The sequence below is a fragment of the Suricata suricatta genome, chromosome 5, assembly GCF_006229205.1.
Source record: "Suricata suricatta isolate VVHF042 chromosome 5, meerkat_22Aug2017_6uvM2_HiC, whole genome shotgun sequence".
In the NCBI taxonomy this organism is placed as follows: domain Eukaryota; kingdom Metazoa; phylum Chordata; class Mammalia; order Carnivora; family Herpestidae; genus Suricata; species Suricata suricatta.
In genome coordinates, this window is record NC_043704.1 from 9,641,945 (window position 1) to 9,665,933 (window position 23,989).

Consider the following 23,989-nt stretch of genomic DNA (forward strand, 5'->3'; position numbering starts at 1 on the left):
TCATTCCGTCAGCAGCAGCACCTCGGAGGTAACCGTGACTCCAACTTCTCCCACTTCGGCTTCTTGTTCTTGAAATTCATACATATTGGACTTTAGCTGCTTTTGCTCAGTCTTGTGAGAGTCACCAGTGTTGCTGTGTATAGTGATAGTTCCTTTCATTTCATTTCTGAGACGTTAATCCATCGTATAGACATCCACAATTTGCCCGTTCTGTTCATGGACCTTGAAGTGGTTTCTAGTTTGAGGGTATTATAAACAAAATTAGTAAAAAATGCCTGTACTATTGCATGCATTTCTGATTGTTATGTGTGGGATCGTGTCAAAGGGTTCTACTGTAGTGCTAGCTTTGGTAAATACTGTTACCGTGGTTGCACCCATTTATTCCCATCTGCAGTGAATGAGACTTCCGGTTGCTCCTCATCTTCACCGTTTGGTAACGTCAGTCCTCTTTTTAGGTTAGCCATCCCGGTAGATTATCTTGCAGCATCTCATTCCAGTTTTTGTATTTCCTGATGATGGATATTGAATAAATTTGGCTCTTAAAATGCATATTAACCTTCTGGATATTTGTGAAGTGGCAAAATTATTTGTTCATTTCTAATTTCTACGTAGTCTTTTTATTGGTATGTAACACTTACACATTCTGGGTCCTCTGTTGGACTTTTTCTGCTTCATGGCTTGACTTCTTGCTCAATGATGATTTGATAGAGTTAATTGTAGTAACATCCAATTTATATTTTTATGTTTTTTTTTAATGTTTATTTTTGAGAGTACACAAGCAGGAAAGAGGCAGAGAGAGAGGGACAGAGGATCTAAAGTGAGCTCTGTGCTGACAGGAGCAAGCCTGACGCAGGGCTCGAACTCACAAACTGTGACATCATGACCTAAGCTGAAGTCGGACACTTAACCTACTGAGCCACCCAGGTGTCCCCCTTATGGTGTTTTTTTGTGTCCTAATAAATCTTTGCCTACTCCAAGGGAGCTTGTCTATGTTTTCTTCAGAAACTTTATTTCACTTTCCATAGGACCATGGTCCTTTCAGAGATCATGTTCATGTGTGGTGTGAGGTCAAGGTTCCTTTCTTCCATATATATATATATATATATATAACTTAAATGATTACTTTTTCTGATTATTGATGGTTGTCTCATTAGGATTTTGTAGTTTCTAAGTTTAATTCTAATGTTTACTTTCTGCACTTTTGCTGAATATTTTCCCATTTGGTTCACTCTTTAAGGGGAAGTAGGAAGTGGCCACATAACCTGGAGGCAATGACAGAGTGAACGAGTACAGTTCTGACTCCAAGCCAGAGAGCTGAGATCAGACCCCTTCCACGCCCCAGTACAAGTCTCCCAAGTGAGCCGACCACGGAGCTTTGGTCCTAAGTCCCAGATGAGCAGAAAGGCGGTCCCAGAACCGCCCGTGTGGTGAGAGCCATGGGTCCCATCATCCTTTGTTGCACTGTCACAATGTCCGCAGTTATCTCAGGGAGATTCAGAACACAGCCGTCATTTTTCAAACGACTTTGAGGAGATTTTATTTCTTCTGCTGTCTTGTCCACTTGATCACGTTCCACAGTCTGGGCTATACTGAGAAATTCTATTTCCTAATCTAACGAAGCCTTTCTCATACAGGACCACCAAACTCCCTGTGCAATTTCCTGGACCTGATCTTAGTAACAGTTTCTAATTTCCTTTTACCAAGGATATATGTGCTAGGCAACTTGTTAAACACTTTACAAGAATATTATTTTTAAAATCAGGTTTATTATTTACTTAGAGAGAATGATGGCAGGGAGGGCAGAGAGAGTGGGAAAGTGAATCTCAAGCAGACTCCACACTGTCTGCGCAGAGCCCAACACGGGGCTGTCTCACGAGCCAGGAGATCATGACCTGAGCCAAAATCAAGAGTCAGAAACTCAACCGACTGTGCCACCCAGGTGCCCTCCAAGAATACTATTAATCTATGTACCTAGTTCTTCAAAACCCTTCCTGCCACCAGAAATCACACACACATCTACTCAGCTGGAGGACAAATTCCAGAGTCCTGCTCTCTTGTTCGCTGCTGTATCAAAACATCTAGCCCAGTGCCTGGCACACTGTTTGTACTCAATACACGTCTTCACGGTTTCCAGGCCCGTCCTTCTCAGCAACACGCTTCAGGTATACGGCTACGTGAAGGCGGACGGCTGCTCTCAGACCACGGCAGAGTGGAGAGGAGAAAATAAAAAAAGGTCAGACATGACCGATCAATTGTTTTTATAGTTATTCTTTTAATAATAGCTTGGTTAAAGTTTAGAATACCTAAATGTATTTCCTGTTTCTTTAACCAAGGATCATAGTGATGTTTTTGGTCCTTTTTCTAACAGACTTTACTGCTTGCTTTTTATCAGCCTCATATAATAAGAGGAGTTTCCTCATGTAGTAAGTACCAAGTACCTCATGTGATAAGAGGCGTTTCCACCTTTGCGACTACGGTCTCTTCTGTTTTCTTTACTCCATTTCTCCAGAGGGTCATGAGATTTAAAAACCACCTCAAACAGTCTCGCTGCTTCCGTGTTGTGGTGTGGCCACTTTGCCCACCTGCCTCCACAGTCTTAGAAACTACCTTTAAAAACACAGTAACATTCTGCATTGCTGGGGCACCATTTCAGTTTTATATTAGATTACCCAATATTTATAGCATAGATTAAGCTGCTCAGCAGGGAAAAGAATCGAAACTCTTAGGAAGTCATTGCTTTAAGTTACATTTTATTTTTAATTAAATGCTATCCAACTAAAAACATACACTGATAATACTGGCTTTCTTCAGTCACCCCTTAGTGCTCGCCAGAATTCTCCAGAAGAGAAACCCTGCTGGTTGGCCTCAGTAGTCCATGAACCCACAAGTGCCTCAAAGAAAAACGGATACTGAATATAATTTGATCAACTTGCACATTCTTATATGTATTCACATGAAAAACCTCACATTAGCTAAAATAGTAAATTCTATCATCTGTGTATACATCTTCCATTCGCAAATTAAACAGCCATTCTTGTGAAACTGAGGTCAGCAACTTTCATTTAGGGACCGAGGCTCAGAATTTCCCAAGATTCTTGGTTAGACTCCTGGGACATCCCACGGCTCTTCTTTTCCAAGCGAAGATCATGTATGTATGTGTCTTGAATGTTCTAGTAGAATCCTTTGAAAAAACGACTTGAGAAAGGATGGACCAGCATGACAGTAAGCTGAGGTTACTTTAGAATGATCTTTATTTTGAAACTTACAACAGGACACGGATAAGGCATGTTCACAAGGACTTGTCTGATGTACAAAACACAGGCTCTCACTCCCCAGCTGCTCGTCTTCCCCTCTGTGCCCGCTGGTCCCTACGTATGTTCCCGTCTACAGTTCTGTTCTTAAGGACACGCAGACGGGGTTTCGGGAACCCTCAACGAGAATCTGCTGCAAAGTACAGAGTGAGCGTCAATGGACTAAGTCACCACGACATCAAAACTCACGGGGAACCACGGCTGAAGGTGACCAAGTCAGCTCACGGACCTGGGGCTGTGAGCTTCCATGGGGACAAAGGACACGATGAAAAACACTTGCTGATGATGTCTGAGAGAAATGGAATGAATCCACAACTCGTGGTTTTGTTTTTACCACTGTTTACACCACTAACGCTACCTAATATTTTCACAGATTCTAATGTAGAGTTTTGTTCTCACACCACAGAACAAGAGAGCATGCATTGCTCCACACAAATGTCACACATGGAGCGAGCAAAACACAAGACGCCGCAGGATTTTCTAATTACACAGAGACCTCTGTCTGGCGGAGGGACGGGGAGGGAATAACGGGACTCTCTCTCCATAGTGCCCGCTTTTCGTCAGAGATGCCCAAGCCCTTGGCATCATAAAGAAGGACAAACGCTGCTCGGAAGCGTAAGGTGTTGAAAGAAGAACTCCAGGGGCGCCTGGGTGGCTCCGTCGGTTAAACTTCCAGTTTCAGCTCAGGTCACGATCTCATGCCCGGGCTCTGTGCTGACAGCTGAGAGCCTGGAGCCTGTCTTCAGATTCTGTGTCTCCCTCTCTCTGACCTCCCCTGCTCATGTTGTCTCTCTCCCTCTCTCAAAAATAAATAAAAAACATGAAAAAAAATTGAAAGAAAAAAAAGAAAGAACAACTCCAAATGTAGGGCTGGGGTGTGAATACATAGCCTCAATTTTCAGGGCAAAAATAAGTCTCGGCTGACACTAATAAGAAAGTGTTGGTAACCAATTTTCAAAAATCAAATTAGATTTTTAGGTGGTGAAAAAGAAGTCCTTTATGAATCTACTGGGGATATAAAATAATGACATGAAAAAGCAAAATCACATGGTGTTTCATGAAAAGGAGATTTGAATCTTTTGGCTTAAATTAGCCGACATGTTACCATTTACTACAGATTATTAAAAGGTGTTTGCTTACGCCCATTTAAATGCAGAATCTCTGAGGAAAAATATAGGCATTTGATAAGGAATACTGACTTGTAAAAATTTTAACCTGAGGCACTATGACAGGTGAGAACACTCACAACTCAAGTACTGCTTTGAGGTGCTCCCAACACTTTCCAAAAGAAGCTTCTCTGTCAGAGAGCACCCCTGCAAGCAGCCCCAGCAATTCAGGAAAGTGGTTACGCGGAATTGTATTAGCCACAATTTGCTGTTATCGAAGCGCTTCTTAAGCGCAGGGAAATCACTACCGACTAAAAGACTTCCCTCTATTAGCGCGGTGATACACAGCCGTCTTCAGGTGCCTGCCCCTTCACACCAGAAGTAATACATTGTTATTCCTCCACCTGAACAAACCAGTAAAGGACTCTTCGGTGAGCTGTGACTACCGAGGAAAGCGGGCTGGCCTCTTCCAGAAGGTGCCGGCTACTCTTCTTACCGAAGGTCCCGATCGCGGCAGGCGGGGCAAGTGCTCTGCCCCTTCAGCCACTGCTTAAAGCACTGAGAACGAGAAGACAAAGTCAGTCAGTGCCTTTAGGAGCATGTGGAGCCTGAGCTCTCCCCTGCTGCTCACCGGACAGATCACAGCATCTGACCCCAGGATCTGACCCCTGAACTCTGGGCCTCCGACCTGACCTCCAGGGGACGGCCTTGCCCCTCCGCTTGCCCCACACTCCAGCTTCAGCCTCCATGTTTCGGTGCCCTGAGTTCCAGAGGCTGGCGTCTTCTTGGCCCTGGGACTCTCTGCCAGTATTTAACTGATCCTCCCGTGCCTGGTCTTGGACCCTGTACACCCCACCAGCTCACGCACTGCAGCCTTGACCGGAGCCTATCTGCCCGCCCACGGGGGTCCCAAGTCGCTCGTGGCTGGTGTGTTGCTGCTGCTGAGCTGGGGGTGCGTGCTGAGTGTGGCAGTGCGGGCACAACACCCCTACAACGGCAGGAGACAGGCCAGCAAGAGCCTGCGGGTGGTCTCGACTCTGCCTAGTGAGTGTGCTGCATTGACCCCTTTTCTCAAGGGGTCAACAAACGGACGTGGCAGAGATGTGATCCGTGCTAGCCAGCAGCAGGGGCGCAGAATGAATCCTCACAGTCACCAAAATAGCTACCCGCAGGTCTTGGAAGGGTACAAACCAGAATCTTCCAGAATCAGGCACAATGGATCCAGTTAAGTTTAGCTTTTCTCCTCTAAAATGTCAAACTTCACACACTGCACAAAACTGACAAACTCTTGCACTGTGCGCAATTCAGCTGTATGTACAAGAAACTACCTTTCAAGAAACTAGTATTTTTCTGAATTTCAGCACCAAGGTGACTGACAGAGCCAACTAGGACTGTCCTCCTCCACCCACGATGTGACAGACGGGAAGGACAGCGCACAGAGCTGCGCACCCCAGGAGGCCTCTCCCCTACTTGCCACAGCAGTGGTCTTCGGAAAGGGAGACAAGGAACTCTGGCTTACAAAGAAAATGCTTTGAAAACACAAGAAGATTGATACCTAGGAAGAAAGTTCCTTTCTATTTTCGAAATACTTCATAGTTAAAATTCATGATAGGAGGATGGCCAAAGAGAAGCCTTACCCCTTTGTGAAACTTGTGCCCACATTTTAGTTCACGCACATTTTTGGATTTGAATACCTCACGGCATATTTCACAGGAAGCTGCACCCAATCCCTGTGGGAACAAACATACTCTGATAATAAAGAATAACGAAGTTCATTTTCATGACATGAGCTCCTCCTACAAGAGAACCTCAAGCACTCTGGTCATTGATGTGGCCGATTACTCCATTATAGCTAAGCAGGCTGAGGGTACGACTTATTTTTTATTTTTATTTATTTTTATTTTTTAAAAGAAATTTTATTTTTGACAGATAGTGCGCAAGGAAGAGAAAGGCAGAAAGGGAGACACAGAATCCGAAGCAGGCTCCAAGCTGTCAGCAAAGAGCCCTTATTTTTTAAATTCAAATCTAAGTTAGTTAACATACAGTGTCATAATGGTTTCAGAAAGAGAACTTGGTGATTCGTCACCTGCATGTAACACCCAGGGCTCATCCCAGCAAGTGCCCTCCTTAATGCCTGTCACCCCTTAATCCCATCCCTCCCACTCAACCCCCCCAACAGTAGCCCTCAGTTGGGAACAACTCATTTTTTAACAATATTTAAGAAAAAATATAAACAGGGGTGGTGCCTAGGTGGCTCAGTCAGTTAAGTGTCCGACTTCAGCTCAGGTCATGATCTCACGGTTTCTGGGTTTGAGCCCCACGCTGGGCTCTATGCTGACAGCTCAGAGCCCAGAGCCTTCTTCGGAGTCTGTGTCTCCTTCTCTCTCTGCCCCTCCCCTGCTCACACTCTGTCTCTCAAAAAGAAATAAACATTAAACAATTATTTGAAAAAAATTTAAAAAGCAAAAGGAAAAATATAAACAGGGTGATGCCTGGGTGGCTTAGTCAGTTAAGTGTCCGACTTTGGCTCAGGTCATGATCTCCTGGTTCGTGAGTTCAAGCCCCATGTTGGGCTCTCACTGACAGGAGCCTGTTTTGGATTCTCAGTCTCCCTCTCTCTCTCTGCTGCTCGCTCACCCATGTGCTTTCTTTCTCTCAAAAATAAACATTAAAAAAAACCCCATAAACATATAAAAGAAAAAATATACTTTTAAAGTTCTAATTTTCTCAGAGAAAAAATATTTTATACGGTTGATAAATTCCCAGGAAATTACTACAAATTTCTAATTATTCCACCTCACACCTAAACTATGGTACAGACACTGTAAACCAACCATTCATCTAATCATCTAATGGCTGGAGACACAAACGCAAGAGATGATGCACCCACACCACGGACTGCTGTGGGGCAGACTGAAATCACTGAAGTCCACGGTCCCTGACACAAAGAGCTGGTCACGACAATCATCTGAATAAAAAGCAAGTCACAGAACAGTACATATCCTCTAACCACATAATTTTCTTAAAAATAAAGAGAATGGGTGTAGAGAAAGATAACCCAGTAAAGAGGCTGGAAAGAGACAGAATATGGACAAGTGGTTACTTTCACTTCAGAGAGATTTAACTTTCTCCTCTGCTACTTTCTAAAGTTTCTATGAATGTGAATTACGTGCACGAATCAAAACAAAACAAACTGACGGCTCGCTCAGCAAACACCGAGGTCAGGGCCTGTGCGGGGCGCGAGGGCGCAGGGGTGAACGGGAGTCTGCGGCTCCAGCGGCACAGTCTGGTGAGCACCGACGGCATCCTCTGGGACAGCAGAGCCAGAGAGCCGCCCAGGACACCAGGCACAGGTTCCCCATACAACTCACAGCACCAGTACTCTCCACTGCCCCCCCCCCCTCAGCTCTGAGCACCCTGACGGCAGGAAGGAGCCTCATTCATCTAGAACCTTGCAAACTGACACGGCACCTGGCCCCAAACTGATTCTCCATCAACTGTCAGGCAAGTGCAGTGAAGGAGCCCTGGGATCAAAGTCAGGGACGCAGACGGGGTAAAAGGCCCTGAAGACCCTGAACAGATGAACGGGGTTTGTCTCTCCTCGGGCACTGACGGGCAGACGCAGCAGAGGGAGGTGTTCTAGCTGCTCTCTGCGGCTCCTGATGAGAGGGTCAGTCCCGGGGGAGGGAAGGGTAAGGCCTGTGCAGAGCTCAGAGCTTGGTTTGGCTCGAAAACCCACAGTTAACCTGACAATTTCCTAGCATGGAAAGATGGGCACAATACATTTCCACGTGAAAAAGTAAAACAGACACAAAGTGTGCACAGTTTACACACACACACACACACACACACACACACGAGTTTAGGAAAACATATAACCACCTCATAACAATGGTTACCTTAGAGACTGGGTTTTGGGATGCTTTAAATGCTTTTTATTTGTATTTCCTACTATGAACACACCGGTTTTATAATTTAAAAATATAAAGCAAACTACTTTTAATTTTTAAAGAATCACCTATGATGATCAAACCAAGTCCCAGCTTGAATACATTTTTTTTCTTGGAAGCCAACTTTTACTTTACTCCTATCGACATCAGCTGTGAAGCAGAAAGCCATCTCTCTCCCGAAAAGGCTGCGGTCTGCCTTGGGTGGGGCTGTCCGTGAGGACGCTCTGAGGACCTGGCTGGAGGCCCACACGGCCCATGGCCAGCCAGGGACAGCCTGGGGAGAGGGAGGCCCTCCAGCCCGGCCCTGCAGGAAGGCTCCGCAAGCTCACAAGCCTTCTCACTGGAGTCAGACGCTCTGGGAACTGAGTGCATGAGGTCTGGAAAATCTCCAAGGAGTAGAGGAAAATAAAAGTGTACAGGGGAATAAAAACATAAGTTCACAAAAAGATTCACTGCTTAGTTCAAGTCAGCAAACTAGTACTCTGTGCAATCACGCATCGCTGACTCCACTTTGGGGCCAAAATCTCTTGCAATTTTGATTTCATCTAAACTCTGATACCATAGTTAGACAAAAGGGAAAAAACGTGATTTATACCAGAATTCAATCTGGAGCCCGTGGCCTTGAGCCGCACAGGTGACGGCTTCTTTCGACCACACGTTTGGTCCCCAGTACGCGGTCCCCGGCATTGGCTGGGTCCGTGTGGCGAGGAGCAGGGAATCACAGGCTGCACACCCAGAGAGTGCTGGTAAGCCACAGGCTTATTAGTGCCTCGGTTTCTTCATTACAGAGACAATTACTGTATCTTCTCAACTGAGATCATAGATGCCACAGTACTTCGTAAAAAGATACATATAAAGGTAACATTCATATTGTCTAAATGAACAATAAACATTTAAAATCTATGTATCAAATTAAAGGCAAGTTCAGCCCATTCCAGTGTCTTCCCCCCTCTTCCAGGCACTCACGGGGAGAGGGAAGGGAAGCAGCCAGACCTAGACACACACTCGACCCTGGTAATTCTGCTGTAGCACTTCATCCAGGTCACAACCTCAAGTAGGTGAGAGCTGAGCTCACCGTGTCACTAAGTGACAGAACCAAGGCTATGTGATTCCAAAGCCCATGGTGACATGGCAGAAAATGGTCCAAAAATCATTTTCCCCAACTATTCAAAATATCCCATGTGATATAAAAAAACTAACTTGTACTTGGCTGTCTGCAGGCCCGGTTTCCACAACGTGGCCAGAACTTTCTCAGTGTAGGCGCTTCTCCCAACAGGAGCCCCAGGCTCCCGTAAAAGCAGAGATGGGCTCGCTGGTCACAGACTGTTCTAATGGGAAACTCAAATACACCTAAATTTGGTTTCTAATCTTTTTTTAAGTAGGCTCCATGCCCAACGTGAAGCTCAAACACATGACCTTGAGATCAAGAGTCACACACCCCACCGATTGAGCCAGCCAGGAATCCCTTTTAAGATCAAATAAATTAGGTTTAGAAAGGAAGAGAATAGAGATAAGATTGTTAAATTTGTCTCTTTCTTTTTCTTCATTAAAAAAACCAAACCGACTCCGCAAGTACAATACTCACAGGGATATCTTCTGTCTTCTGTCCCTTGGTTTTGGGAGATGGTCCAACAGTCACGGCAGATGGGCCCTGGGAGGCCCGGGTCACAGCAGCGGCAGAGCTGGGTTCAGACCACCTCTTGTCCTTTCCGGAAGCAGGCTGTAGAGATAATGCAGGGGGTGGAGAAGCAAGTTCAGTAACCCAGAAGCTTGCCCATCTTCTGTCTTTATTAAAGTGTCCTCCATATTTGATTGCTTTTTTTTTTTGCTTTTTATAAATTCTTATTTTATAAGTAATGTGGACCATTTTACTGTATCTGGATGAAACACTGACCTTTCTCTTTTTCTGTTCATCTAGAATGTGTTCTGTCACTCTTTGGGCAATTTCATCAATGCTCAATCCTGACAGCGAGTTCTTGTTCTTGTTTCGTACTTTTTTAATAAAACCAGCAAGCTCGGTGCTAAAAAGAGAAAGTGGAGATCAATGACAAAAGTAAGTCAACATTTTCTACTGTGAAGAACTGTGTGTCGATATTAACCCAATGGTTAAAAGAAACAGACCAAATACACACAAACAAAGTAAATTTGTAAACAATAGCAACGGTATATCCAAGCAGGAGGATCACTCTTCCCAAGTAGTTATGAAAACTCAGATACTTCTAAATATTTATTTAACTAGAGTGTCAAAGTAACAGTGTATCACTAGACCTACTTGAGATATCCATCTCTACCTGGAAACCTGACCTCCTAGAGCCTGGGCACATTGTAGCTTTATGCTAAATCACTGACTGACCAGACAACACTGGTTCTGACTTGAAATCGATAAAATCTCTTTCTGCCTAAGAGGAAATCAGACTTGCTGACTGCCTTCCTTAAAAAAATCTGACAAGGTTTTCAAAGCCTGAATTTTTCACAAGTACCAGTGGATGGAATTAAACCATTAATCAACAGGAACCTGGTATTTGCAGCACTAATACCTCGTGTTTTAACTTTCAGAAAATTAGGTTGCGTTTCTATTCAGTGGTTTAAACGCTCCTAACTTTAGTAAGGATTGCAAACAATTTATTTCTAAGGTACTCTGGGTAATTATAACTTGAGTATTTTTACAACTGGCCTGGGAGCTGCTATTGAGAGCACTCACAATGTTTCTCAAACTTAGGGCTAAATATGCCCATGCCCACGTATCTATCTTCAAACAAGCAGGCTCCGCCAACAGAAGCAAAACATTAATTCTGATCAATCATAATTTAACCACTACTTTGTTTCAAAAGTATAATTTCAAAACCTGTAACTAATATTATATCAAAGACAAAATTGACATGGGACAGGGCGCAGAGGGTCACCAGCGGTGTGCCTTCCTCCCCTCCGAGCTGGATCCCAGAGACACTGCCTTCCCTTCTCTCCTGGCGGAGGCCAGGGGCACCTCTCCCCCTCCACACCAACCTGGAGAGTGCGGCCCGCGGAGATGCAGCAGCGCCCCCCACCCTCGCAGGACCCTCTGAAACAACCCACAGCCCTGAGTCACCATCAGATCACATCTAGTCCTCCCAACCTCACACCTCTAACAAACCAGAGGTGTCTAGCAAGGCCGAGGTTGCTGCCCCTTCCTTGCTATTTGTATTCCTTCCCCCCTAAATGACTTAAACTAGTGTTTTGCAGGTTTTGAAAAAAAATATTTATTGTGAGACGGAGAGAGAGGGAGAGAGAGGGAAGACATCAGGCAAGGGGGCAGAGAGAAGGGGAGACACAGAATCCCAAGCATGCTCTGCAGCTGTCAGTGCAGAGCCCTATATGAGAATTGAACTCACCAACAGTGGGATCGTGACCTGAGCCAAAACCAAGCATCCAATGCTTAACGAGGTGACCGCCCAGGTGCCCCTGCAGTTTTGTTTTTCACTTAGGGATTCCATAACTAGGACTGGAGCAGATTACCGATCCCATCAAAATCTAAGCAAATTGCCCTGGGTTCTGACGAGTGTGGAGTAGCCAGTGTCCAGTGTTTTCAATCTATAGTTACACATATGAAAAGGTTGGTTTGAAAATGCTCGCCTCCCTGTTTATGAAACAGGGAAGAAACGTAGCACCGGTCTTTCTGAGTACAACAATCATGGAGTTGTTTCTGTTTTAGCCCCTAACCGGCCAAAGTGTCATCCGATCAGAAATCCTCAGGTCGATAAAGTACGTAACGGAGTCACACGCAGTGTGTACCCGTACCTGCTGTAACACGGGAACGCCGCCGACAGGTGCTCAATAATACTGTTGAACGGCTTTTTTGGAGACTGGCTCGACCGAGTGGCCCGTCCCGGCAGCTTCCGACTGGCCACAAGGCTTTGTTCCGGCGGAGTTTCCTGGTCCACGCTCTTGCACTCTGGTCCCGGGGCGACTCCGGGCTGACGGGAGGGCGGTCCTGACAGTGGAGGAGAGGAAGGCCCCACAGCGCCATCGCTGGCAGGGACCAGACTTGAATCCTCGGGACCTGTCGTGTGGCTTCCAGTCCCATGACCTGCTGAAGTGACGGTTCCGTGATCACTGTGGCCTGAAGACCCAGGAGGTAACTCAGGAGGAATCTGGGAAGAACACACCATAGTCGCCCGGTCACTAAGAGAAACCTCTGTGGACAAAGACTGATGAGCAAGCACGACTATAATAAACCTGGGTGCTCGAGTGCATGGGAACCTTGAATCCAGTAAGTTAAATGTTTTTGTTTAAACAAAACTGCTGGTCACCTTCACGTTAAAATGAGCTCTCCTGGGCTCCGCACGGCTGGGCTCTGCACGGCTGGGCTCCCTCTCCCTCTCTGGAACCCCTTCCCAGCTCTCCCTGCAGTGCTTATGCCTGTTTGTGCCTTAAGGTGGAAGCTCCTCATGATGTGGGGGGAGGGGGTGAATCTCCACTCCTGCTGCACCCTCTCCTCAGGACAGCTCACATTCTCTTATGCCTCAGAGTCTGTGGTGAGTCCTGATAATGCCCACTTTTTTCTTTTTTTAACAAGATCCTAGTCTAGAATACTTGCCTGAGATCCAAACCTGCAGATCCACACTCCCTAATTAGGCAAATCTACTGGGTGATTCCACGACCACTTGAACTCATGTCTTCAAACCCAGGCTCAGCCGGTCCCCAACCCTGCTCTCCCTCAAGGCCCACCACCACTCTGATCCACGACACGCTGGTGACAGTGAGGCCCTCTCTTACTGCACACTGTGGGCAAACTGACAGCCATTAGGAAGAGAGCCGAGTCTCCCCTTACTTGAAACCTATATTGGCTCCTTAGTGACCATGGGAAAAGTCACACTGCTAAACACACCTTACAGAATAAGACTCACTTCATCCTGGCTCCTGGATACTTTTATAATATTTCTCACCAAAGCCCCCCTGTCACACTGAACTTCTTTTATATCCATGAAAGGAGTGTTCTCTCTGTTTTCCTAGCCTCCAAATATGTGGTTTCTTCCATTTGAACACTATGACCCTCCAAATAACACACCATCTCCCTTCCTCACACACACACCCATGTCCTCCTGGTGCCTGGTTAATTCCTGTTCCAGATCTCTGACTCACTGAGACCTCCAACAGGGAATCTTCTGCTGAGGTCTGGACCTCTTTGCGAGGTTAGTGCCTCCTCTAATTTATGCTGTTATAGCATTTTATACTCCTATGAAAAACCTTGGCGCACTTTACTTATAATTATGGGCTTAACATCTCTCTTTTCCCAAACCCGTATGTCCTTTGAGGGAAGAGACCACATCTAATCCTGATCACCACTAAATACCCAATGAATGAATGGGGGAAAAATGACACACAAAGTTAGTGGGTTTTAGGGTAATATTTATTACTCAAGTTCCTGGCACTCTATGCGTTCCCAAGGGTTTGGATATTAAATTTTTTTGTGTGTATTTATAAAATTACATAAGCTAGAACTAGAAGTTAGTAGTGAATATTCTGTTGAGATCTCACATTTTTTCCCCTCCGTATCTGCCATGAAAGCTTGGAAACATTATAAATGATACATGAGTTTTAATTCTACATAAAACTCTACTCCTTACCCAGTTCAACGAAGAGAAAAAGGAGCCTGTCACCTACGTTAAGGAGACTGATGAGAACATGTGACAGAAGGGCTCCAGGCTGAGGGGCAAATGAGGGCCACCCTGACCAGGCTTGGAGGGACCGGCAGAATGTGGAAGTGGGGCCAGTGCTCCAGGCTCTGAGGTGCAGCCTGGGCAAGGGTCTGGCGTAGCCGGAAGGTGCAAGTCAGGAGCTAAGAAAACGGTCTCTACTTCACAAGCAGGTTTTAATGTTGTGCCAAAATATTCTGAAACCACCTCTAATCAACTCTTGAATAGAGTCCATCTTTAAATTCTTATAGTCTGATCTTCTTTGGGCTTACTTCATTTTCTTACTGGCTGAACATCTGCTCCGTGTCTAAGCGGTACGTACCCCAGGAGACAATAAAGTGCTTGATACCTAGTGAAACCATATTTTAAAGTCCACAATGTCAAATTAGGTCTTTCTTTACTGTGCTGCATAGTTTAAAATACAAAGACAGGTTTGGCAATCACTATTATTTGAAAGATTTATTAGCAAATACCTCAAAATAGCAGTAAAATATGACAGACCTAACCAACAAAACCTTTGTGTGTCTCAGGTACAGCGCTTTTTACTCTGTATCTGAGGAGGAAACAGATCTTAATTTTGGTCTTTGGCCCCCACGTATCTAGAAATCAGACCACCTCTGAGGTGGCAGAGCTGGTCTAAATCACAGGCACCTGCTCCTCTTGGGTTATTCGTTCAAATGAAGAAAACACACACAGCAGCATCCAGAAAAGAGGGCAGACTCCTCTTCCATTTATGTAAGAATTTTATGATAAAGCTTGAAATGTTACCCAGTAGCACCAACAATGAGAACATTAACGCAATTATTAATCCACCTCACTCCCACTCCCAGAATACAAACAATAAAGAACTACTATGGCCACATAAGCAAGAAGTTGCGGTGACAGAAAGATGTGACAGACTTACTGTGCTACAGACAGGAAGTGAAAGGTCAGGAATCTGCACTCTAGAAAGTTCACTGAGCCGAGAGCCATTTTTAATTGCCTGAATTTGTTCTTCAAATTGAGACTGTAGGTCAAAGGAAAAGTGTTAAATTTTTCTAATAAATACCCAGGGAAAATCAGAATTGTCAGTTAATACTTTTTTCCTGACTGTATATCTACAAGTGGTCAACAATTTTTCAGGGAATATAATGGTTATGCAAAGTATCAGAAGAATGGTTTCTTGTAAGGAAAGAAACTCAAAATGAGACCTCATTAATTGGAATGTTCTACAGCCTTATCAAATAGAACTCTAACCATAACAATTAAGGGCAGAGCTTAAGACAGTTAATTAAGAAAACAGCATTACTTTCAGGAGACACTCTTAATAATTACAACAAAAAATACAGATTATCTTTAACAGCTCAAAAAAGAGTTTCAATGACACTAGTCTCTCCTGAGAACTATAATCATTATCTAGGTTTTGACAGAAAATATTTCATAACTTACCTTTGCTTTCTCAATTTCTTTTCCAACCTTACCAAGAAAGGATTCCCATGGAAGTACAGCAGACTCCATATCAGAATCACTGAAAAAGTAGAAAACCATGAAACTGTTTAATGTCTACTTTAGCAATGTTTTAAAAGTTAAAAGCACTGAAGTGTAAATGACAACATTTAAACACGACAGAAAGATGTATTTCACATGATCACCCAGACCAAAACGTATTTTTAAAGAATTATGTATCTTATAGACTCACCACTAGAAACACTCTGGCTAATCTTAACTACTCATCTAGCCAAACCCCCCAATCTGCTGGACAGAAGGCAAATATTCTCCTGAATCTTCATTTCTTTCCCTAAATTTCAAGCTTTGACCATTTTTCATGTTAACACCTCGTGTTTAACATCAAAGGGTGCTTTTACTTAAAAAAAAAAAAAGATTAAAAGGCAGCCTGGAACATTCAAAACATTCCAATAAAACGCACATCCATATTGTGAAATGAAGGGTGGGGCCTGACAGACTGTGATGAGTTTACACCTCGGCACCTTTACTGAAAGTGACAAACAAGCTTCCCAACTCCTAACGGGGAAGATCAATAACACTATGAATCTGCGACTGTGTCAGTTCTCTTTACACGTCTTTTTAAAGTTTACTTATTTTGAGAGAAAAAGAGTGACAGAGGGCAAGCAACACGGGTGAGTGGGGGCGGGACAGAGGGAGGCAGAGAAAGAGAATGCCAGGCAGGCTCCTTGCTGTTGATGGAGAGCCTGATGTGGGGCTCGATCTCACAGACCTTGAGATCTTGACCTGAGCTGAAATCAAGAGCAAGACACTTAACCGACTGAGCACGGTTTCCTTCATACATCTTGAGAAAACCCAGAACAGTTCCTTCTATGTCTTTTCTCATTTGCTATCCTTTGGCGGACTGGGGGAGTCCGAACCGCATCCCTAAGAAAGAAGCCACGTGTCCTGTGAGCTTTAACAAGGAAGTCCAAGAAGCAGGTCTCAGGTCTCCGGCGGTCAGAGGCGCCGCAGTGCAGGAGCCGAGCACCGGCCTGTCAGAGCCCCCGGACCCGCTTCAGCCGCCCTCGTCTTATAGCCCGAATCAGCATCTGTTTTCCTCCCACTCTAGGTTTTGCCATGTGAAAAAAACCCTAAGTCTTGAAAAATGAAGAAATAACCACACATTCAAACCTTTTCCATGGCCCACAGAACCTCTGGCTCGACTCCAAGGGTTTGAAATGTTAAGGCAAAAAGCACAGGGAAGGATGAAGAATCTGACTGTGGAATGATAAAAAGACCAGAAGAAAAAGAAGGCCTTGTGTGAAAATCTACACAGAAGAGTGCTACAGGCTAGTCTGAGGAGACCCTCTAGAATTGCCACGTAAGCCTTACTCCAAAAATAAAGCCAAACAAACAAAGACAGGTAAAGATTATGGAGAAGTTGAAAAGATGACCACAGATGAGTATCTTCTGAAGTGACATTTCCATACTCTACCATGAAGACTGTTAAGTGATTGCCCTTACAGAAGGTAATTGTTTAAAAAGCTTGAAAATGTGATGTTCTTTCCAGAAATTTATTGCATGGAAATAATTAATAATGTGCATAAAAACGCAGCAACAAGGAAACTCATAGAAACGCAGCTTTTATTAATGGAATGTGCAAAGAACCCAACTATACACCACCGCAGGGGTGTTGCATAAATCACGACACATTTGTACGCTGGAATACTACTGGACTTTTCAAAATTATGTCAGGGGAATGTCATTATTGATACAAAAGGTAGTTTCCTTTATATTACTTACTAAAAAATATATACATGTAAACTTTCTTTTTTTCAAATAATTAATGGTTTCTTCCAAAATACTAATTAGTTACACATCAATTAAAAATTATGGATAATTAGGGGAGTCTGAGTGGCTCAGTTGGTTATGCATCAACTCCTGATTTTGGCTCAGGTCATAATCTCATGGTTCCTGGGACTAAGCCCTACGTCAGGCTCTGTGCTGACAGAGTGGAGCCTGCCTGGGATCCTCTCTCTCTGCTCCTCCCCCACTCTTTCTCTCAGAAATAAGTAAATAAACATTAGCAAAGGGAATTATGGGTAATCTGTATCAGTTTGGTTTGTGTATTCTGTCTTCTCTACAACTGGACATGTATTGATGTATAACTATTCAAAACAAAACGGTCCTGAGTAACGTAAAGATGTTCTTGTCGAAGCGGCTCGCGCCCCGGGAGCCCGCACACTACCTGCTCAGGGGCTTCAGGTGCTTCAGGTGCGCCTCTGCCTGTGACTCCAGGATCTGTAGTTTGTACACTTCAGTCTCCTTCCAGTTTTCAAGCACAGATATCTACCATGAGATTAGAGAACATTGAAGTATTTTCAGAAAGTGAAACTGAAACTGTATTAAGGTTGTTAAAACGTAAACATTCTAAGCTGCCTTCAAATTTCTCCCTTAACTGACAGATGATGACAGAATCACTGGAACCTGATGATGCGGTAATTTCACCCACGTGAACATGAATTAACTAAAACTTGTGGATTTGAAAACACAGTAACATAATGACAGGACAATTATTTTACCTTACAGAGTACTTTGCTCAGATACTGAACTTTCCACACAGCTTTCTGCTTAAGCCGTGCACCAGCCTGGCGCCAGGCTCCCTGCACGCGCACCCTGATGAGCAGTGTCCCCAATAAGTGGCGGGCCGGGGGCCTGCACGAGGACCCCAGGTGGCACGCTATCAGATCTGAAGGCCTCAGAGAAGTTGTTCTCAGTGTGAGCTTCAAGAGCCTCTGGGGCATGTTTTTAAAAGTTTAGACTCTGGTTTTTCCACAAGCCTATGGGCCATTTTTATAAGAGACACTGCAAGAAATACAGAACTGCCTTCTTTTCATACAGGTGTCAGTAACCTTCATGCCCACCAGGCCGACGGGCTGGCCACACGGTGGTAAACGGGACCTGAACAAGCTCATGAACATACATGCGGGCACAGGAGTCATAAAGTATAGGCACTGGGCTTTTCTTCCCCCAGCCTTTCCTTAGAAGCAGCTGCGCGGTCAGTATTTAATCAAAAGTCCCACGTCTGTGGACTATATAAGCCAAGTCTTTTTTTTTTAATTTCCAGAATAACCATAGATCAATATATACCAACAAATAATATTTCTTCTCAACTGAGAAAACAAAGATAACCGTGTTTTGGGAACCAATAAAACGCAGCCAGAAGTCTTTATTTTGATTTTTGTCTCAGTAGTCTCTCAAATAGTATGTGGACATGGGTATATATTCTTCTGAGAATAGAAGTGAGCATATTCTTCCTCTTTGTTCTGAGAGTATATTGTTAGCGAATGAATTATTTTCAAGTTCCTCTTCTAGTACTGGCTCTTCTGCTTCATGTTTGGCTACTTCCTGGCACACCACTTGATCACCGATACTGAAGCCATGCTAAGTGTACAGCATAGAAAATGACTGAATTACAAAAATAAGGAAAGCAGACTACAAAATGTGGTGCTCACTGTGAGTACAGCCACGTAACACAGTGTACGCACGTGGGTAAAGCATTAATCAGTGACAGGCATGGAAAGGGAGCTACTTCTGGGAGGCAGGATCATGGGGGACAGGCCACCCGTCAGACTCCACACTTCTCAGCCATGTTGCTGTGCTTCGTATGAAATCCCACACAAAGCTAACAGTCCCGTCATACCTGTCCTCGACTCACCTCTGCAGCCACCGCTCTTTGAAGACTCTCTTCATAAGTCTCTTTCCCTTTCTTTATACATTCTTCTATTTTCATTTTCTCATTTGTAAATGTATCACTGCAAATATTAATGAGAAAAAATCTTCTTGGAAAAAAAAAGTGAGATAACCAAAGGCTTACGCCAGGTTAGCTTTGAAATCATGACACAGAAAGACTTTCCTAACTTCATGCCTAGTGTCTGACACGCAGATTCACTCTTATGTGCTTTCTGCGCTTCACAAGCGATCAAAGGAACATATAAAATGAAAAGTGAGTGTTTGGTGGCAATCCTGAGAAGCTGGTCACCACTTTTATGAGGGAAGGTGGAATACAATATATCTGACTACAGACCATCCCTCCTCCTTCCAGACGGGAAATTCTATTTTGACACACATTACAAGGAAATCATCCAAAGGAAAACGGTCATCTATACAAAGTTACCACGGCAATATGTCTTATAAGACATAAGCTCTTTTAAGAGCTAAAAAAAGGTCCACGAGTCATGATGTAAATGGAAATGTCAATGAGAAATGCAGAACACAACTGCTTCACTACTGAATATAGTGACTGCCCGTATGTAAAAACATTATTTCCATTAGTAAAGGTTAAAACTTTTTTAGAGGTTCATAATAAAAATCATTAATAAACTTAAAATTGTAGAACTACCATAATAAAGTTGAGATTGTTATCTTAAGTAACATGAAAGAAAAGTTTTAAAAACACATTTTTAAGGGCACCTAAAAATGGTTAAGCATCAGATTCTTGACTTTGGCCCAGGTTATGATCTTGCTGTACATGAGACTGAGCCCTGCATCGAGCTCAGGGCTGAGCAAGGAACCTGTTGGGATTCCACAGCCCTCCCCGCCCCCCGCCCCGCCACCGTGTACACATGCACACACACTCTCTCCCTCTCTCTCTGTCAAAATAAACAAAAAATATATATAACTTTTTTAAAAAAATCCACATTTTTAGTTTTAGGAGACTTCAAAGGAAAAGAACAGTTAACAATAATAAATTCAGGATTAAAAAAAATTTTTTTAGGGCACCTGTGTGGCTCAGTTGGCCATCTGACTTTGGCTCAGGTCATGATCTCACGGTTTGTGAGTTCAAGCCCCACATCAGGCTCTGTGCTGACAGCTCAGAGCCTAAAGCCTGCTTTGGATTCTGTGTCTCCCTCTCTCTCTCTTCCCCTCCCCTAATCATACTGTCTCTGTCTCTCAAAAATTAATAAAATGTTAAAAATTTTTTTTAATGTTTAATGTTTATTTTTAAGAGAGAGCATGAATGGGGGAGGGGCAGAGGAGGGGAGAAACAGAATCCTAAGTAGGCTCCAGGCTCTGAGCTGGAGCTGAAACCAACAAACTGCCAAAGTCAGACGCTTAACCAACTGAGCCACCCAGGTACCCCGAATAAATTCAGGATTTTTATACTGACAATGTGAAATAAAAGTAGTAGGAACATTATAAAATAAAAATAATCAAAGAATAACATTTAAAAATAAATTTAAAGAATAAAATAGAAACAGAAACAAAAGACAAGACACGTAATTATTTAAAAGAAATTGACAAGCCACAACAATAGATTTAGAAGCCTAGTGTGCTGGTTGACTCTTTAAAAAAAGTATAAGATGAGAGTAAAATTAAATTTAAGCTTAATTTGCCTGATTTCGAGGGACTGATCCAGAAGTAATTCATGTTCCTTATCCTCCCCATCATTTTTCTGGGTATACCTATGAAAGAAAATCACCAAATTTTGCTTAATTTTCAAGCATACTTAAAAACAGGATCCCACATAGTAAATTCTACTTGAGTTGTTTGTAAACTTGTACTTTGTACATTTCTGTTATCTTCTAAATAGGCAAAGCATCTGGGTCATGTTCCTTTTACGCCTAGAGCACAGAAACCTTTTCTTCATCCTAGGTCATAGGCTTGCAGTGTAGACCACACTATCTCAATTCACTTCAAGGAGTGCCTCCAGGTGGTTCCACGTGACCGGAGGAGTACAGGTGTGGTCAGCCACCATCAGTCCAACCAGGGTTCTAATTCAAAAGGAAACAGCCTTCTCATCTTTAAGATGGGACTTACAGGGGCGCCTGGGTGGCTCAGCTGGTTAAAAGTCCGACATCCACTCAGGCCATGATCGCATGGTTGATGAGGTTGAGCCCCATACTGGGCTCTACAGTGACAGCAAAGAGCCTGGAGCCTGCGTTGGATTCTGTGTCTCCCTCTCTCTCTGCCACTACCCGGCTCACACTCTCTCTCTCTCAAAAATAAATACAGCCCAGTTAACACACGCACATACCCAGTCTGATAACCTGCAAAACGAAGTGTAAATCCTTTTTTTTATTTTAATAAAGAAAAATTTTTAATGTTTATTTTTGAGAGAGAGAGAGAGAGAGAGCACGCGCCTGAGTGTGGGAGGGGCAGTCAAGAGAGAGACACAGAATCCGAAGCAGGCTCCAGGTTCTGAGCTGTCAGCACAGAGCCCGACACAGGGCTTGAACCCGTGAACCATGAGATCATGACCAGAGCTGAAGTTGGATGCTTAACCTATTGAGTGTCCCAATTATAACTTGAATTTAAAAAATAAATAAAAAGTATCCCAGCAAGATCCAATTCCAAGGGTGGGTGCTAGGGGAGGGGATTTGCATATGAAAGGATCTGACCAGGCCCTGCCAGAATGTAAACCCAGGGTATTTGGATTACAAAACCATTTTCTACTTAAATTTTAAAACTTCCTGAGAAACTCTTTTTCCTAAAGTACAGTTGATACTTGTACAACACAGGTTTGAACTGTGTGCGGGCATTTATACACAGATTTTATTTTGATACAGTATAATACTAAAAATGTATTTTCTCTTCTTTATGGCTTTCTTTTTACTTAAACTTTATTTATTTTTGAGAGACAGAGAGTGCAAGTGGGGGAGGGACAGAGAGAGAGAGAGAGAGAGAGAGAGAGAGAGAGAGGAATCCCAAGCAGGTTCTGTGCTATCAGCGCAGAGCCTGACATGGGGCTCAAACTCACGAACTGTGAGATCATGACCTGAGTCAAAATCAAGAGTCGGAGTTTAACTGACTGAACCACCCAGGCGCCCCTTCCTTAAGACTTTCTTAATAGCATTTGTTTTCTCTAGTTTACTGTAAGAATATGGTATATAATACCTACAACACACAAAAATATGTGTTAATTGACTGTGTTATCAGCGAGGCTTCCAGTTAACAGTAGGCTACTAGAAGCTAAGTTTTTGGGGGTTTCATGTGGATTTTTGACTGTGGGGAGTTCAGCACTCCTAAACCCTACATTGTTCTAGGATCACTCCTTAATTTTACAATTATTCTTCCGATCAGAGTTTTGCTTCAAAACTCAAGACTACATAAAAGTTCTAATATAAAAAAGAGCTTTTCCTTTAAAATATAAGTATAAAAATTTAAATTTAAACCAAAGAACAAAACACAAAGAAGCCTGTAGCTTATCTTTAACCTGGGACATAAAAAAGCAAAAAATGTATTAATAAAGTGAAAAAAAATCAATAAAAACTTTATTCCTCAACAGAAATGGATTTTTATGCTAGCGTAGAACATTTTTTTCTTATCATTGATAACCTCAATTATTTTGTCTAGTTTAACAGTAAATCTGAATTGAGCATACAAAAATCTGTGTTAAATAAAAATATTCCTGAAACTTTGAATAACCTGACTGACATACTCAGCTACGGAGAGGGATATGTTCCAAGACCCCCACTGGCTGCCTGAAACCACGGACTATACCAAACCTGTGTTTTCTCCCATCCACACACACCTGTGATAGCGTTCAGGTTCTACAGGAGGCACAGTAAGAGATTCACAGCAGTAGCTAATTATAAATAAGAACAGCTATACTATAATGAAAGTAATATATGCATGTGGTCTCTGCCAAAGTATCTTACTACACTGTCCTCAGCCTTCTTGTGATGATGTGAAGTGACAAGATGCCTGCGTGACGTGGTGAGGTGAGGTGAGGTGACACAGGTGGGTGACACAGCATTAGGCTACTGCTGACCCTCTGACAATGTCAGAAGGGCAATCATCGGAGCCTGACCGCCGCCGATGGCAGGTAACGGAAACCGTGGAAGTGAAGCTGTGGATGGGGCGGGGGGCACCGTACAGAGCTTTGCGGACACTGTCATTCCTACACATGCTCTGACGGAACTACTTTGAGCAGACGCCAAATGACAAGACAGAGGCAGTGTTTTACATTTCATTTTTCTTGTAAGGATTACCTCAACAATGCCCGAATTTAATGCTAGCAAGACCCCTAATGAAGTCGTCTGATCCTGTGGAATGGAAAATGGAGAAAGCACGAATGTCCCAAAAGGTGAGCGGGGTGGCAGCGTGGCCCCCACGAACCACGCCTCCCCTTCTGCACGCCCTTAAATCTCCAGCAGGCCGGCCGCTGGCTTTAGCTACAGAACGCGGTGGAAGTAGCGCTCTGGCGGTTCTGGGCCTGGACCTTCACAGGGCAGGCAGCTTCCGCTCCCGGAGCTGCAGGCGCCCTTTGCCACCACACACGAAGCCTGGCTACGGTGCCAGGAGACCACGTGGAGAGAGCATATAGGCAAAAGTCCCATGAAGAGGCTACCTGGAAAGGGAGCAGCCGTGAAACTACACGGAGAGAAAAAGCCAGGACATCCCAGCATCCGCGCTGAGCCCAGCCCCAGCCAATTCCCAGCAGCACGAAGGCCGGCAGAACTGCCCCGCGGAACTCAGCCCCGTTCCAAGATCACGATCACGTAAGATGGCTGTTAACGTAA

At 43.9% G+C, this 23,989-nt stretch overlaps 1 protein-coding gene and 1 long non-coding RNA gene across 7 annotated transcripts in view; one reads left to right on the plus strand and one right to left on the minus strand.

Annotated features, from left to right (window-relative positions):
• Positions 1 to 23,989, plus strand: part of LOC115291497 — a 73,687-nt gene that overhangs the window by 490 nt on the left and 49,208 nt on the right. Inside the window, exon 2 of the long non-coding RNA XR_003908488.1 lies at positions 2,135 to 2,233. This is a non-coding gene — a long non-coding RNA (uncharacterized LOC115291497). The remainder of the gene's footprint in view (positions 1 to 2,134; positions 2,234 to 23,989) is intronic.
• Positions 4,654 to 23,989, minus strand: part of TTC3 (tetratricopeptide repeat domain 3) — a 115,406-nt gene continuing 96,070 nt past the window's right edge. For all 6 annotated transcript variants that reach the window (XM_029938971.1, XM_029938970.1, XM_029938975.1 and 3 more), the window contains 10 exons: positions 20,861 to 20,929; positions 19,183 to 19,279; positions 17,713 to 17,813; positions 15,468 to 15,546; positions 14,944 to 15,045; positions 12,142 to 12,494; positions 10,262 to 10,388; positions 9,953 to 10,087; positions 6,055 to 6,147; positions 4,654 to 4,975 (listed from right to left, as the gene is read on the minus strand). In XM_029938971.1, coding sequence (XP_029794831.1) covers positions 4,910 to 4,975; positions 6,055 to 6,147; positions 9,953 to 10,087; positions 10,262 to 10,388; positions 12,142 to 12,494; positions 14,944 to 15,045; positions 15,468 to 15,546; positions 17,713 to 17,813; positions 19,183 to 19,279; positions 20,861 to 20,929 — 1,222 coding nt within the window. In that variant the 3' untranslated portion in view covers positions 4,654 to 4,909. The remainder of the gene's footprint in view (positions 4,976 to 6,054; positions 6,148 to 9,952; positions 10,088 to 10,261; positions 10,389 to 12,141; positions 12,495 to 14,943; positions 15,046 to 15,467; positions 15,547 to 17,712; positions 17,814 to 19,182; positions 19,280 to 20,860; positions 20,930 to 23,989) is intronic.